The 15,709-nt window shown below is 41.7% G+C and overlaps 1 protein-coding gene across 4 annotated transcripts in view; it reads right to left on the bottom strand.

Moving 5' to 3' along the window:
• Positions 1–15,402, bottom strand: part of AFAP1L1 (actin filament associated protein 1 like 1) — a 100,576-nt gene extending 85,174 nt beyond the window's left edge. For all 4 annotated transcript variants that reach the window (XM_040406456.1, XM_040406463.1, XM_040406473.1 and 1 more), the window contains exon 1: positions 15,041–15,402. In XM_040406456.1, coding sequence (XP_040262390.1) covers positions 15,041–15,056 — 16 coding nt within the window. In that variant the 5' untranslated portion in view covers positions 15,057–15,402. The remainder of the gene's footprint in view (positions 1–15,040) is intronic.
• Positions 15,403–15,709: the final 307 nt, after the last annotated feature.

The following is a 15,709-nucleotide window of genomic DNA, read 5'->3' as shown; positions in this document are numbered from 1 at the left end:
CAGGGGACAATGGCTGGATTCACAGGGGACAATGGCTGGATTCACAGGGGACAATGGCTGGATTCACAGGGGACAATGGCTGGATTCACAGGGGGACAATGGCTGGATTCACAGGGGGACAATGGCTGGATTCACAGGGGGACAATGGCTGGATTCACAGGGGGACAATGGCTGGATTCACAGGGGGACAATGGCTGGATTCACAGGGGGACAATGGCTGGATTCACAGGGGGACAATGGCTGGATTCACAGGGGGACAATGGCTGGATTCACAGGGGACAATGGCTGGATTCACAGGGGACAATGGCTGGATTCACAGGGGACAATGGCTGGATTCACAGGGGACAATGGCTGGATTCACAGGGGGACAATGGCTGGATTCACAGGGGGACAATGGCTGGATTCACAGGGGGGACAATGGCTGGATTCACAGGGGACAATGGCTGGATTCACAGGGGACAATGGCTGGATTCACAGGGGACAATGGCTGGATTCACAGGGGACAATGGCTGGATTCACAGGGGACAATGGCTGGATTCACAGGGGACAATGGCTGGATTCACAGGGGACAATGGCTGGATTCACAGGGGACAATGGCTGGATTCACAGGGGACAATGGCTGGATTCACATTGGACAATGGCTGGATTCACAGGGGGACAATGGCTGGATTCACAGGGGACAATGGCTGGATTCACATGGAGACAATGGCTGGATTCACAGGGGACAATGGCTGGATTCACAGGGGGACAATGGCTTTCACTAATATGAGTCACAAATAGTGAAAAATGTTCATTGTTTTGGGAAATTTTGTTTAATAAATTTAAATTTTTTTCTTGTAAGGCAACCTCACTTTTTCATTGTTTAACTATAACAAGTACTCGTACCAGTTGTCCAACAATGATATTTACTGCTTTTTATAAAGAAATACAATTGATTTTATGCAGTATTGAGTTTAGCCTTTTGGCCCGGCCCTCCAAAATATTTTCAGTTTCTCATGTGGCCCCATCGAAAAAATAATTGCCCACCCCTGGCCTAGAGCCTTGCCTTGGAAAGTGACTGCTATATGAAAGACTTAAGCTGAGTTAATTGACATATATCAAAATGAGCACAGTAGTCCTGTTCTGCATACTTTACTCAGTATGACTAAATTTAGATGAATGATAGATATAGTGCAGATTTCTTCAAAGCAGATCATATTAATCAAGAAGATGGTATAACATTTGCTTAATCCATAGATATATTTAGACAGTTCTAAAATATACTGATATGTATTATTATATAGAACACACTTGTGAATGTCTCTGCCCCACATAAGTTACAGCAAAACAGCTGTAGGCAATGCAAATACCACACAACCTTAAGATTGTCTTCTTCTGTACCTCTTGTATTTGTTCAGTTTAACAAGCCTAAGACTACTGGTAGTGAACCTTGAAATATAAAGGTCCCATAAGAGTCTACAGAAAATAGAGAGATGCTTATGGTGGTGGATAGCTGTATAATATTTGGCTTGGTTAAGGACAAAAGGGGCATATAAGATACCCTTAAGTATTCAGGTAGTGTACAGTGTAATTTTACTGAAACATCAATTCATTTTAAAACATCTCGAATATTCTATTTGTCCCAAACAAGCTCTTTGGTGGTCACTGTGAAGTAGAAAGGCTCTTTCTTTAAGAATGTACTTAGGTGCACATTGTTAATACATCTGTGTCAAATGCAAGGCTTTGTGTACACTTACAATGGTACCTTTTAAAGTAACATAATATGTGGCTCTGTTGAAGGACCAAGGGTCGCATGTGACACCTTCAAAAAATATCTAGTTACATAGGAGTGATCTATATTGTAGAGGCAATATCTAAATAGTGTGCGCTGGAGAACACTATTAGATTTCTTATATTTTTGACCCTTGAAAATGTTAATTTGTGTTAGTCTTAGCCAGGAACAAAACATAACAAAGGCTAGTTCTCTATATATAATATGCAAGCATGTTTATGTATAACCAGCATTAAGTGAACGATAGTCTTAAATCCTATAAAAGGTCTGTGCTGTATTTATTCATGTTATATCTTTATTTTTTGGGTTGCAGGTCCGGTCCATTTGTATGACACAAAACTCTAAATACCCTGCTTTCTCACAAAGGTGAAGCGATCTTGTCATCTACTTTATGGTGCCCTCACTAAGGGCAGCATAAAGTAAGGACAGACACCCTATTTTCAGTTGATCAAAATGTATGATTTCAACCAAAACTAATGTTTGTCAAGTGAAATGTAATAAGGAACGATTGTTTTAGCCACCCATTGGCAGATTATTATCATCCGAAACAAAGTCAGACATGTTTGAAATTTTTGTTGGATGAAAGATCTTTCAATCAAAGAAAGATATCTGAGCAAAATATATTTTTTGAAACATTGTTCCCAGAAAGGTCTTTTATCGCTCTCCTAGTTTCATTGAACATGCATGACCAGTCTGAACACCTGTAATGGCAAGTATGGACTATAACATGTATTATATGACTGTGTCTGGGAAACGATTGTTCACCAGATGATTGATAGTTCAACTGCTGTTAAACCATCAACCAACTTCTAATGTGTATGACCATCTTTATTGTATTCATCATCACAGCACATACTGAAGAAGAATCATGGAGTTCCCCTTCTCCCTGTCCATCCACCGATAATGAAGCTCCTGAATAATTATGACTTTTCTAAGGCAACAAATCAGCTGTGATAATTATATGGTAAGCTCTCTGCAAACACTTAGGCTGGGTTCACACTTGAGCGTTTTACAGCGCGTTCAAACGCGCTGTAAAACGCTCAACACATGAAAACCAATGCTTCCCTATGGCCCTGGTTCTCACTTGAGCGTTTTACAGCGCGTTTGCGTTTGAACGCGCTGAAAAATGCCCTACGCTCAAACAAGTTCTTGAGCTTCTTTGGGGCGTTTTGTCGCGTGTTTGCAGCCATAGGACACTTCTGTTAATCACACAAACGCGCGTAACACGCGCGTTGACTATGGACAAAAACGCGCGACAAAAATGCGCGTCAAAAGCGCGCGTTAAACGCGCATATCAATTATGCTCAAGTGTGAACCCAGCCTTAATGTTGCAGCCTCCACCTGCTATGTCCATCGCCACTAACAGGATGCCATATTTCTAATTCAGCTCTTTAACTCTGACTCTGAACTCTGACTATTTAAAGACTCCTCCCCATTACACCTGGCCAGTGCAATAGGTTTATTATTTTCTGTAGTTCTTGGATTGACTTGAACTGCCTTCTGCAGTTTAGCTTTGACTTTGTCTGCTTGGATTATTGTATTGCATGGACCCTGCCAGTCCTGACCGTTTGCTTAATCAACTATGAATTCTGTCTCATGATTTTGGTACTATAAACTGATTTCTACTCACGTAAGACATTACCCATTGAATCCACACTAGATGCATTGTGTTCCATTAAAATAACCCAGAGAATCCAGTATCCAGGTAGGCCTCAGTTGATGGCAGGTTCCTTTAAATAATAACATTTTGGATTCATGTAGCTACAACTAGGAGCCAATGAAAATAAAAAATCCACCTTCACTAAATCCCGAAATTGGTTGCTGCAAGCTTCCTGAATTTTATTATTAAAATCCATAACTAAATAAAAGGGAAGCAAAGAATGTGGAGGTCTGTATGAGAAAACTCCTATAAAAAGATATGTAATTTACCAACATTAGGTTTTGTACCTATAAAAATTAAATAATAGTGTTATTCTGGCTCCTGAGAGGTCACGGGCATTGCATCAGTCACCAGGCTGGCTCTGCTGCTTTGCGGTGGTCTGGACCTGCTTAACCTCCTCTGGATGTTGGGAGTACATCAATGGTCCCACATACTCTTCTGCTACCGGCTGCAGCCTGTGCTTTCCCTCCAGTTCCTGTGGGTCTGTCTCACCAGTCTTCCCAGTCAATGGCTGGGCATTGCCGGGTACTTAAGTGACCTTTCCCTAGGGGTGGATGTCTGAGCTTTAGGGTGTCTAGCTTGCTAGTTACTAGTGAAAGTGTCCTTTTTGTCTGCCTCTGTATCAACCTCTGCCTGTTTACTGACTCTGACCCTCTGCTGCCTGTCATGACCATAGCCTGTTTACAGTATTGACACTTTTTTGCTTGCCCTTACCTGAGTTTTGCTGATTCACACGAACTCTGCCTGCTCTGACCTCACCCTATTTCCTGACTACCAATATTGCCTGATCCCTCAACGCATTGGAGTCTCTGACCCCAGTGGGTGAGCTGCCAACCACATTACCAATAGGTAGTGGCCTGGTGGCTCCCCAGCAGTGAAGTCCAGATTCTTGTATAGGGGTTAAAGGATGAATACCAGGGGACTACCAGGATAACTACATTAGGTCTAGCCCAAACTCTAACAGGTTGGTTGGCGCAGTGGTTCCACACCCACTGCCTGCAACAGATGCTACAATTTGATGCACTTTAAAATTTTTATATTTACATCTATGGCTCTGAGGAAGAAAGAATTAGATTTAGCATTGCATCTATAGCAATTCAAGTATTTGTATATACTAAAATATAAGACCACTGTATATAGCCCAAAATAGGTGCATCTTTCTACCAGTGTATTGTACCCACGGTATATTATATTTTGATGTGCAATGAACAGATCAGTAAGGTGTACTAGTATACTTCCTGAGAAATGAAAAACTAATTAAAGGGTTTTCCATGATATATGTAATTGGCACAGTTACAACCCTCAGTACTCTCAGCAATCAGCAGGATAAAGGAACAAAGATTGCTCTGTTTTTTGCAGCACACAGTATAGTGATGTCCATGAAAGTGTGACTGTGCCTGGTACTACAACTCAGCCCCGTTAATTGAACAGGGATGAGCGTGGTTGAGATGCAGTACCAAACACATTTACACTTGTATGGACATTCCTGCATTGTGTAGTGAAATGAAGAGGCCATGCTGCTCTATACTATTCCTTCTGGCGAATGGTGGTGGTCTGAGGGTGGGTCCCGTACCAATCATGCACTGATGGCCAATGCTAAGGATATACAATTAATGCTGTGCCCTGTAAAAGCACTGTAAGTTTAGTAACAATGCAGACTATTATATGAAGTTAATTATCTCTACTTAGAGAGCTTTTCACCACTTTAACAATCACTTTGTGGTCAAAGTAACAAATCTATATTTGTTACACATTGTGATGTAGGGTGGGGATAACTGACATAAACATAACCTATAACTAGCAACAGAACCTATTTATTAAAGTTCTGAGTACACTAGAAGAGTCTCATCCTAATATATATGATGGGGGAAGTCACCTGGTGCTCACGTTTCTAACCCTTTTATTATACCGGCAGTGTTCATACCTGCTGAATAGCAGTCAAAGCTTTGGATATTTAGCCTGCCCATGGTCAAGACACTTGGGGGATGGTTGTAGGCCAATAAATGTGTCTTTGTGAATGCAGTGACTGGGAGGGTCACACAGAGTTAGCAATAAGAAGGTATCAAGCCCCACCTGAAAAGTAAAGTTTATTCATATAGCAGTTCCATGTACCATACAGTGGACTTTGTTTGGAAAAGGTGGATCCGACTGGTTGACAGCATAACCCAATACTCATCTCCCTTCTCTGGAGGAAGGACAAGTTGATATAATTTCCAAGAAACTTTTATAGTGTATATTGACCTTTCAATATTGAATTACGTTTCTTGTACTAATCCTGAGAGACAGCTTGTATTGTAGCCCAAGGGGCAGTCACAATTCTACTTGCTTCAACGCTGAAATCTCACATTTCTTGCTGGTTCTTGCTCTGCTGAAAAGCTTGCTCTTGTAATTTGCATTCCTAAGGCCCACTTACACACTACTGTACTGTCTGCCAAGAATGTCGGTTTCAGCTGATAGTCTTATGTGTGTGGGGAGTCCCCAACTTTCCATCCAACAGATGATGTCGGGGGAGAGAAGGATTGGGCAAAATTAATATTTTTGATTAGTCTTTTTGTTTTGCTGGGAGATAAGCCAAGCTTTCCCAAGCAGAATGTGTATGTGTATTGGGGAGGCAGTAGAGAGTTGGGAGAGATAGCTGTCGGACTAATGATCGTTGGGCCAACAGCTATTGAAATGTAGTTTTTTCCACTTTATTACATGAGTTCAGCCAAACTATTGTAAGGTATGTGCCTTCCAAGTTTCTTTACTGTTTTCTATAGGAACCCACAGACTTGTAAATACAGCTCTGTATTATTATAAAGGTTGAACCTTTATATCTACCTTCTGTCTTCTATCTACCTACTTCTTGTAGGACTGAGATGTCTTCCTCACAGAGTAGGAAGACTGGATATCTTCCACTACCAGTTGAAGAAAGGGATGGAACAATTTGGGTGAAAAAATTTTTGGACCGGAATAGTAGACTGAACATAGTAGAGCCATGTGCACAGGGCCATAAAAGAGAAATTCTGCTTCGGTGCAAGTCCACAAATGGAAACGATCTCGCAAGTATGATAGTTCTTCTTTAATGGAAACAACGCGTTTCGGGGAGTGAAACTTCCCCTTCATAAGATTTCACCTGATGAAGGGGAAGTTTCACTCCCCGAAACGCGTTGTTTCCATTAAAGAAGAACTATCATACTTGCGAGATCGTTTCCATTTGTGGACTTGCGCCGAAGCACAATTTCTCTCTTATTGCCATTTTTCCTTTTGTGGGACTGGACATCCCATCAAAAAGAACTCACAAACTGCGGCTGCAGTTACGGAAGATAAGTCTCATCACTCTAAAGCCTTCAATAGAGTTGTGCCTAAATTTTGCACAACCAAAAAAGGTGAGCTTTCACAATTCCTATGATATTATCATTGTATCTGTATATACATACTACCCTATTGTGCGCCCCTTTTCTCTCCTATTTCTCTATTCCCCTCATTTACTGAGAGGAATTTAGATCTGTCCAACACACAAAGATGTACACAGGGCCGGTATGGCAGTGCATTAAGGTGCATGGTCTCTGTTTGCTGGTGTTCAAGCTCTGTTGGCAGCTTTATGTATGGAGATACTGAGTGGTACAAGTGTCATATGCCTCTGTATGAAGAAGTACAGTAAGAACTCCTTTTGTTGGACAATTTGGAGGTTGTACAGAGTTGTAATATGTGCATTGACCCCACAGAATACACGAAAATCAAATGTATTTATTAATAATACAATGTTTGGCTCTTATAAACTGACTTTTGGATATACACTTTAATATCCAGGGTACACGGTACTTTACAGAGAAGAACAATACATGTAGTAATGCGCAAGTATCAGTCAGTCCTAATCCACAAAACAAGCATATTAGAGAAAAGAGGGGCAGAGGGATTTAAATGAAAGCATCTTCTGATTATTTGTATGTGTGTCTTACTAAGTTTAGCATTTTTTTTCCATTAAGAAATGTATATTACAATTTGATGATAGGAAATTCTGATAGGACATTGCTCTCAGTCATCCATAATAGAAGTAAAATCTAGGTATATCCTTAGTAGGTTCACACTATACCCACTGAATCTGCTGTTCCTTTGGCTAGTCAGCCCTTCCCTTCCCTTGGTATACAAGGGGGATAGATCAGGTGCAGATCCAAGGTCAGAGATTTCAACTCAGAAGTTTCCTGTGCTAGCAGCATCCTGTGTCGGAGTCAGGCCTTGTTCAGGGAGGGGGAGACAGGCCCGGAAGACCAGGAAATGCTCCTATCCTGTAGAATCAAAACCAGGGTGGAGGTGGAGGTGGTGAGGGTGGGAATATTCCATCTCAGTGTACACTCCATAAAATTGTATATGAGCAGGACTCAATGATAGAAGCTGATGGCAGATAATAACCAGACTGCATCTGTCTCGTCACCTTTTAGTGTTAACTAGGATGATGTCACAAAATAATTTTGAATGGTCTATGCAAGTTTGTTAATGCATGAACTTGTATTAGGGGAAAGACACTGAGAAGAGCACTGCTAAATAATGTATGCAGTACTGGGGCATCAAGGCTAATGAGGGAGGTCCACAATTAAAAAAACGTATTCAAGATTTAAATTTCCTGGCAGCAATCTTTTGAGACTGATTACTACCGGCCAGCAGGGGACTTAAAGCAGGTCTAAGATGCACTCTGCTTCTCCATTCATTCTCTATATAGAACTTCTGTTCTCAGATATCTCTGGCAGTCTGATAGAGAATGAATGAAGCGGCAGCACATAGGCTCAATCTGCCAGTGGTTTCTTTCTGGTGCATGGACCCCCATTCTTGTGATCAGATGGTTATCACGTGTCCTGGTAATATTGTGGCCCAACTCCTGTTGACAGACAACTATTCCTCCTGGGCCCACCATAAACCTTCAAAAATTGACTAATCATACATGTTTATTTCATTGTTGAGAGGGAACGAAATAACTGCCAGGTTCCTCCTGCAGTAGCATATCTCTTGTGGGAATGAAGAACTGCACGTGTTGAATTACAGTCTGCCCAAACCTTCTTTCTCCTGTTATCTTCTATTGTTGGAGAGTCGGGAGACTCTCATACCCATTGGATAGTCCGCCAGACCGTTCAAGTGATCTCCATCTAATGTGTATTGACAGCATAACTAGTAAATGGAAATTTTATTCCACATGGACAGAGGTTGTTATCATGGGAGAATTGCTGTTAGGTTTTTCTTGCCTCGTACTGGATTTTTTTGTTGTCTTTGAAACTACAATAAGATCAAAAAAACCATCAGGGCCCTATCATTTCCTAGTATGCTTGCTTTACTCTAACATGCTTAATGAAGGGGGCATTCTCAAGATTGCCATCACAGTCAAATTAATTTAGTTCTAATACCATTTTTATAAAATTGCCATAACTACTTACTATAATAAGTAAAAAAAGCAATAAAACGTTCCATGCCTTCACATTTTCAGCTGTCTCAGTGTGGTTAGTTACTGTTAGAATGCAACAAGCTCAAACAAAGCTCCATATTTGTTATGTTCAGAGCGCTGTTAACTGTGTGGATGCCAACAATGATCCTTTGTATCACTAAAACTGAGATCAGCATCACATCAGCAGCATCAGATAACTCAACACAGGGGCTTTTAATGCAACACTATGCCTATTCTCCACTGCGAATTCTAAGATTTCCCATCCACATTTACCAATGTTATAGCACTGATCCGCTGAAAACTAAGCTGACAGCTCTGTCCAGAAGCATGCGTACTGTGCCTATGACTTTGGGTTCACATATTTAAACTTTAGAAGTCCCATTACAGCAGGAGATGTGAATTAAGATCTTTTCTGTTTATTTTAGGGGAATACCAGGGCAAGACACTAATGCCTGAATTCAAGCTATGTCTTCCTAGCTAACCACCACATAAGTGCGGATAATGGCCACCCACAGCTGGTGATAGTATTAATAACCTGTTCTGTTCCTGCATGTCACAACTGGCCGGTGGAGGAGACAAGTGTTTGCATTAGAGCTCAGGAACACATGGAATTGTCAGTTTTATATGTGAACATGAGCAGCTATAACACAATAGGGTCTCAGTTGGTGCACTTTTTTATGACTAGGGTCTATATCATTGGAATTAGGATTTAGATCTATAGAGTTTTTTAGATGCAGAGTTCTGTAAAACTCTTTTGTAGTTAGGAGGATAACCCCTAATGTATAACCCCTGCTCAGGACTCCTACTCTGATGATAGCCACAGCCTGTGCAAAGGTTAACTCTTGCTCAGAGGACCCACTGCAACCATGCATTATATGGTCAATCTTTCATTAGAATGTGGGCCGTGCAATATCACATTTATCCTGCAGTGGCTGCTGTAAGAGAAATGTGCAGCTATTTGCAATTTGGAGGACATTTGGAGGACCTACAGTGGTTAAAACCTTCCCTTTGAGCAGGTTCCTTCATTGCACAACATTCCCCTGCAGAGGAATATGACAGTGATCTTATTATATACAGTGCCAGAGCTCCAGGCTCCAGCTAGAGGAGACAGGGGTTGATCTGGGACACCACTATTATCTCCATATGCTCTAAGGCATATGGAATAGGGTAGTCCAAATGAACAACCCCTGTAAGCCACTATAAATCATCCACAGTAAATTCATCCGTTAGAAAGGACTGCAGAGAACTTCTGAGATGTTCTGGTTCATATCAAAGTCAAGTTGACTGACGACAGGGTCGTCAGTGTGACGTGCACACAAGCAGCTCTGTAGTTGAGGGTGGGCGATTTGCACAGTAAGTTCTTGCCTGCCGATCCCTGACATGCCCTCAACTTCTGAAAAAAAGGAACAGCTTGAATATTTTTGCTTGATAGGACTTGATTTTAGGCATAAGGCCACTGGGTTGTGACTGCAAAGTTTACAGATGAAAAACACGTAATAATAATAATAATAATAATAATAATAATAATAATAATAATATTGATATAGCGCCAACATATTCCACAGCACTTTACAATCAGGGGGTTTAAGTACAAACCAAATCATACCTTACATAGCAACAAACTACTTAACAATTCAAACAAGAGCTTGCAATCTATAACGAGATAGGGGCGACACACAAGATAACAATAGCTTGGTTACCACTTCATTGTTGCTACAGATATGTGGTTTTTTTTTAGCATTTTTGAGCATTTTTCAACCCCCAGAATGCCATTTTCCTTGTATTCTATTCAAGCTTTTCTGGTAGATTTTCACCATTGACTTTAATTCCCAAGTCTATGTAAAAACCCTAATTATTGTTTCTTAGAACTGCTTCTTTAAAGGGGTTTTCTGGGTTATTTCTGTAGAATATTAATAACCTATTCTCACATCTGACTCCCAGCACATCCACCGATTAGATGTTTGAAGAGGCTATGGTGCTCTGGGTGAGCGTTGCGGCCCAGTCTTCTTAGGCCAGTGATGTCATGTTCATCAATCACATAGTCTATTTACAGCTCAGTCCCATCCAAGTGAATGGACCTGGACTGCAATACCAAGCATGGCCACTATACAATGTACAGAGCTGTCCTTGGTATGATGTGACGAGGCTGCAATACCAAGCATAGCCACTATACAATGTACAGCGCTGTCCTTGGTATGCTGTGAAGAGCGCTGCAACCTCTTTAGGCTCCTTTCACACTAGTGTTAAAGTTTTCCGGTATTAAGTTCAATCATAGGGGGTCCATACCAGAAAAAAACGCATCCGTTTTATCCTAATGCATTCTAAATGGAAAGCAATCCGTTCAGTATGCATCAGGATGTCTTCCGTTCCGTCCCTTTTACGGTATTTGGCCGGAGAAAATACTGCAGCATGCTGCAGCATTTTATCCGGCCAAAATTCCGGAACACTTGCCGGATCCAGCATTCACTTCCATTGAAATGTATTAATGCCGGATCCGGTACCAAGTGTTCATGACATTTCCGCATTGACGGATCCGGTTTTCCGATCTGCGCATGCACAGACCTTCAAAAATGTGAAAAAGATAAACATCGGATACGTTTTTCCGGATGACACTGGAGAGACGGATCCGGTATTTCAATGCATTTGTCAAACAGATCCGGAAACAAATGATATCCGTTTGCAAAAGGATTTCCGGATCCGGCAGGCAGTTCCGGCAACGGAAGGGTAAAAGTACCCTTAAACAGCTGATCGTTTGTGGTGCCACCAATCAGATATTGATAATCCACCCTGAGGATAGGTCATCAATATTGCACTCCTGGAAAACCCCTTTAAATATGTGGCCATAATCTTAGCAAAACTGCATGTGTTAAGAAGTTGTCATGTACTGTAGGCCAATGGGATTTCTATAACACTATGTATCACCACTCCACAATCATGTCATTACCATTGCTGTGAGGTGCAGCCTGGCTATTTCTTTAGTAGCACAACCTGCAATGGTATTACTGCTACTAAGTCAGTGTGTATAGTGTCAGTACAGGATCACAGGGCCTATTCAGACCACTGACATCAATGTACTGGAGGCATGTGTCATTAATTATACCAGTAATTGCCCCTGCTGTTATAGGTTCGAAGGATGTGACACACAGAGTGACATGCTGATTATTTCCCTGTCTGTGACACAAAGACTGACACCACAGGACACAGGCTTACCTCGCGGGCGCTCTTCTTAATCAGCTTAGCAGTTGACTGTGTGGTTAGTATTAGTTTTAGTACAGTTGATGAGAAATACAGTACAGGTATATACATTATCTTCAGATAAAGGTGTCTTCCAAGGAGAAAAAAAAATGGCCAAAATATATAAAAAATAACAAAGCAGCTTTACTCACCTCCACCAATCCCCTGACACTTCAGTTCCCATTGCTCTGCACTTCCTGTCCCAGCTTGACACAATGGAAATGCTAGGGGAGCCCACTTAGCCAATCGCTAAGGTGGGTCATTGCTAAAGGTGGCCATACACATTAGATAGAAGTTGGTTGATGGTTGAACAGCAGTTGAACAATCATCTGGTGAACAATCATTTCTCAGACGCGGCCATATACATTTTAGTCCATATTGGCCTTTACAATTGTTCAAACTGCCCTAAAAATGGGCGACAGATCAAAGATCTTTCTGGGGATGTTCTTCCAAAGAAAGACCCAACTTTCATCCAACTACCAGCTGAAAATATTAAACATGGCGAATTCTTTTCAGGTCTGTCATTGGTCAGCTAAAATGCTCGTTCGTTGTTACGTTTTACTCAACAGGGCCAAGCGGGGCGGGGATTAGTGCAGCCCGCCACATTTACTGTGACGTACGCCAGAAGCCACGGACTACCAGAGATATGCCATATTTATTAAGAAGCATCTACCCCTCTCTTTGCTGTTCTTATGTCATGCCTGTATCACGCACTGTCCTTCAGACCCTGTATTGGGCAGACACAATGTATAAGTCCTCTGTATTGACCATGTACTTTTACAAAATTGCACACAATCAGCATGTGAAATGGTATAAAAAAGTAGAAAGTAAAACTTGCCCGAAGCAACCAATCAGAATGCTGTTTTCAATGTTCAACTAGACTGGTCATGAAAGGGGTTGGTCCTTCTCATACAATGATGGCATATCGCTAGGATATGCCACCAATGTCTGATAGGTGTAGGTCCCACCTCTGAGACCCGCACCTATCTCTAGAATGGTGCCCACAAAAATGAATGCATGTTATTAATTTCTATTGAAGTGCTGAAAATAGCCGAGCAAAGTACTCAGCTATTTTCAGAAGTCCCCCAAAGAAATGAATGGGAAGCTCACCGCAATTTACTTCTATGGGATTGATGGAAATAGCCGAGCCAGAGCTTAACTATTTTTGGCAGTTCCATAGAAATGAATAGAGGGTAGCCACATATGCGTGGTCTGCTCTCTTTCACTTTACGGGCTCTGTTCTAAAGGTGGTCCAACCTCTGGGACCCAAACCTATCAGACATTGGTGGCATATCCTAGCGATATACCACCAATGTATAAGATGGGCCAACCCCTTTAAGGGCAACCAAAGGGGTGAGGGGAATAGATCAATGCCAGACACCTTTGCCATTAATCTATCTTGCGAACAAAAAGGATTGGTTGTTAAAATTCAGTATGCCAGATCTTTCCTTCTCTTGGCTGACTGCAGTCGTGATGGAGTCGAGAGGCCCCTATATGCATAAAGCTACTTTCACACTCGCGTTTTGGGTAGATCCGTTACGGAGATGCAAAAACGGATCCGTTACAATAATACAACCGCATACATTCATCATGAACTGATCCGTTTTATCTGTAACATAGCCAAGACGGATCCGCCATGAACTCCTTTGAAAGTCAATTGGAGACGGATCCGTTTTCTATGGTGCCAGATTGTGTCAGAGAAAATGGATCCGTCCCCATTAACTTACATTGTGTGCCAGGACGGATCCGTTTGGCTCAGTTTCGTCAAACGGACAGCAAAACGCTGCAGGCAGCGTTTTGGTGTCCGCCTCCAGAGCGAAATGGAGACTGATCGGAGGCAAACTGATGCATTCTGAGCGGATCCTTTTCCATTCAGAATGCATTAAGGGCAAAACTGATCCGTTTTGGACCGCTTGTGAGAGCCCATGACGGATCTCAGAAACGGAAAGACAAAACGCCAGTGTGAAAGTAGCTTAAGATAGTAGTCCAGTCCCGCCAAAATCAGTGGCTTTGGCCGAATTTTCTCTGTGTGTGGAGAGCTTTAGGAGTCAAAGTCCGCTGTGCTATTGACAACAGTCTGTAGAAAATGAATTAGAAAAACCATAGAAGAACCAAATAGCAAATTGGTAGTTTCGTTCATGTCAATTTTTCACTAATGTGTTTAAAGTAGAGAAATCTTAAGATGTCATGCCTCCTCTGCTCTCCTACAGATGTTTACATGGTAGTAGTTTGTCCATAACCATATCCCTTTCATGGTGTATGTGTGGGGGGCACCTGAACAGGCTCGGCTGACACAGTGTAATATGAGATTGAAGGATTACAGAGGGGGTTACAGCGATTGTCTGGCAAAAGGGATAATTAAAAAGTTGGAGGTTATGACTCACAGCAAATATCAGAGAGAATGGCTGCACCTACAGTAGTACGCTGCCAAGTAGTAACTCATTGCCCTATACATGGCACAGCACGCCAGTGGTTATTGGGCTAACATCGTAGCCAGTGCCCCTCATTTTGAAGGCACAGTCCTGTCTGTAATGAAGAGGATTTTCCATGGTTGATTACACGAGTATATGTTCTACAAACTGCACAACATTCATTACAATTATTTTTAGAATTTTTGAACTGAGGTTAAATAGGCAGTTTATAACACTGCCTGGTGGCCGGTGTGTGGACACACAGGTACACAGCTGACCCATAGTCCCCCGAACAATACCCCAATTTTCTAATGCAGTCATAATAATGAGGATAATAATAATAATAATAATAATAATAATAATAATAATAATCATCATTGATATACCAGGTTTGAGATTTACAGCAAATCACACAGAAGTGCAAAATAGAAAAACAACAGAAAACATCAAAATATAATTATACATTTTTTTTTTTAAACAAGAGAACAGATTTGCAGGTTTATGATTTGCTCATTTGTAATCAGAAGAATACAGAAAATGAATGCACTGACCTTTAATCCGCTCCATGTCGTGGCTCAGTGCTGCATTCCCAGGTGTGATCTGGGTCACTGGTCAGTAAGTACCAGTGCTGTGGTCACTCTTAATAGTCCTCTTGCACTACTTCTGATGGAAGCTCAAGCTGATGCCTCTTTTATGGGTTCTGCCTTTGAGCAATGTCAAGGAGATCTCCTGTAAAATCAACTCTTATCTGATCATTTGTACAGCCCAGAGATCCTCCTCTAGGTCCTACATCTGCACATGTCAGCCTTCCTAATTGTTTCCCTATGAGTTTGATCTGAGCAGTGCTATCTGCCAGAAGTCCTCCTGGATATGAGCTGCTGAGGTGACTCCTGATTCCACTCTGCTTTCTCTCCTCCTCTCTTGTCAAGCAGGCTAAAAGTTTGAAGCAACATGTAGAGTTTTTTTTCCTGTCCTATGTCTCCTCCTCTGCCCCTTGATCAGAGGGTCTTAGTGCTTCTCCACCCCCTCTACTCTATAACCCACACATTGCTGACAAGCTTTTCCAGGGAGGGTCTGCATTTGAGGTCGGGAGTGCCCTGCCTCACCCTTCTCTAGGAGAGGGAAAAGTTCCACTCCAAGAGTTTCTAACATACTCTCCCATTGGGAGCCTGGAGATTGTTTTCCAAAAATATACCCCATGTAACAGTGGATGTATAAGA

This window comes from Bufo bufo, chromosome 1, assembly GCF_905171765.1.
Source record: "Bufo bufo chromosome 1, aBufBuf1.1, whole genome shotgun sequence".
In the NCBI taxonomy this organism is placed as follows: Eukaryota; Metazoa; Chordata; class Amphibia; order Anura; family Bufonidae; genus Bufo; species Bufo bufo.
Note: the sequence above shows the minus strand (reverse complement) of the source record. Positions and strands in the feature narration are given on the sequence as shown.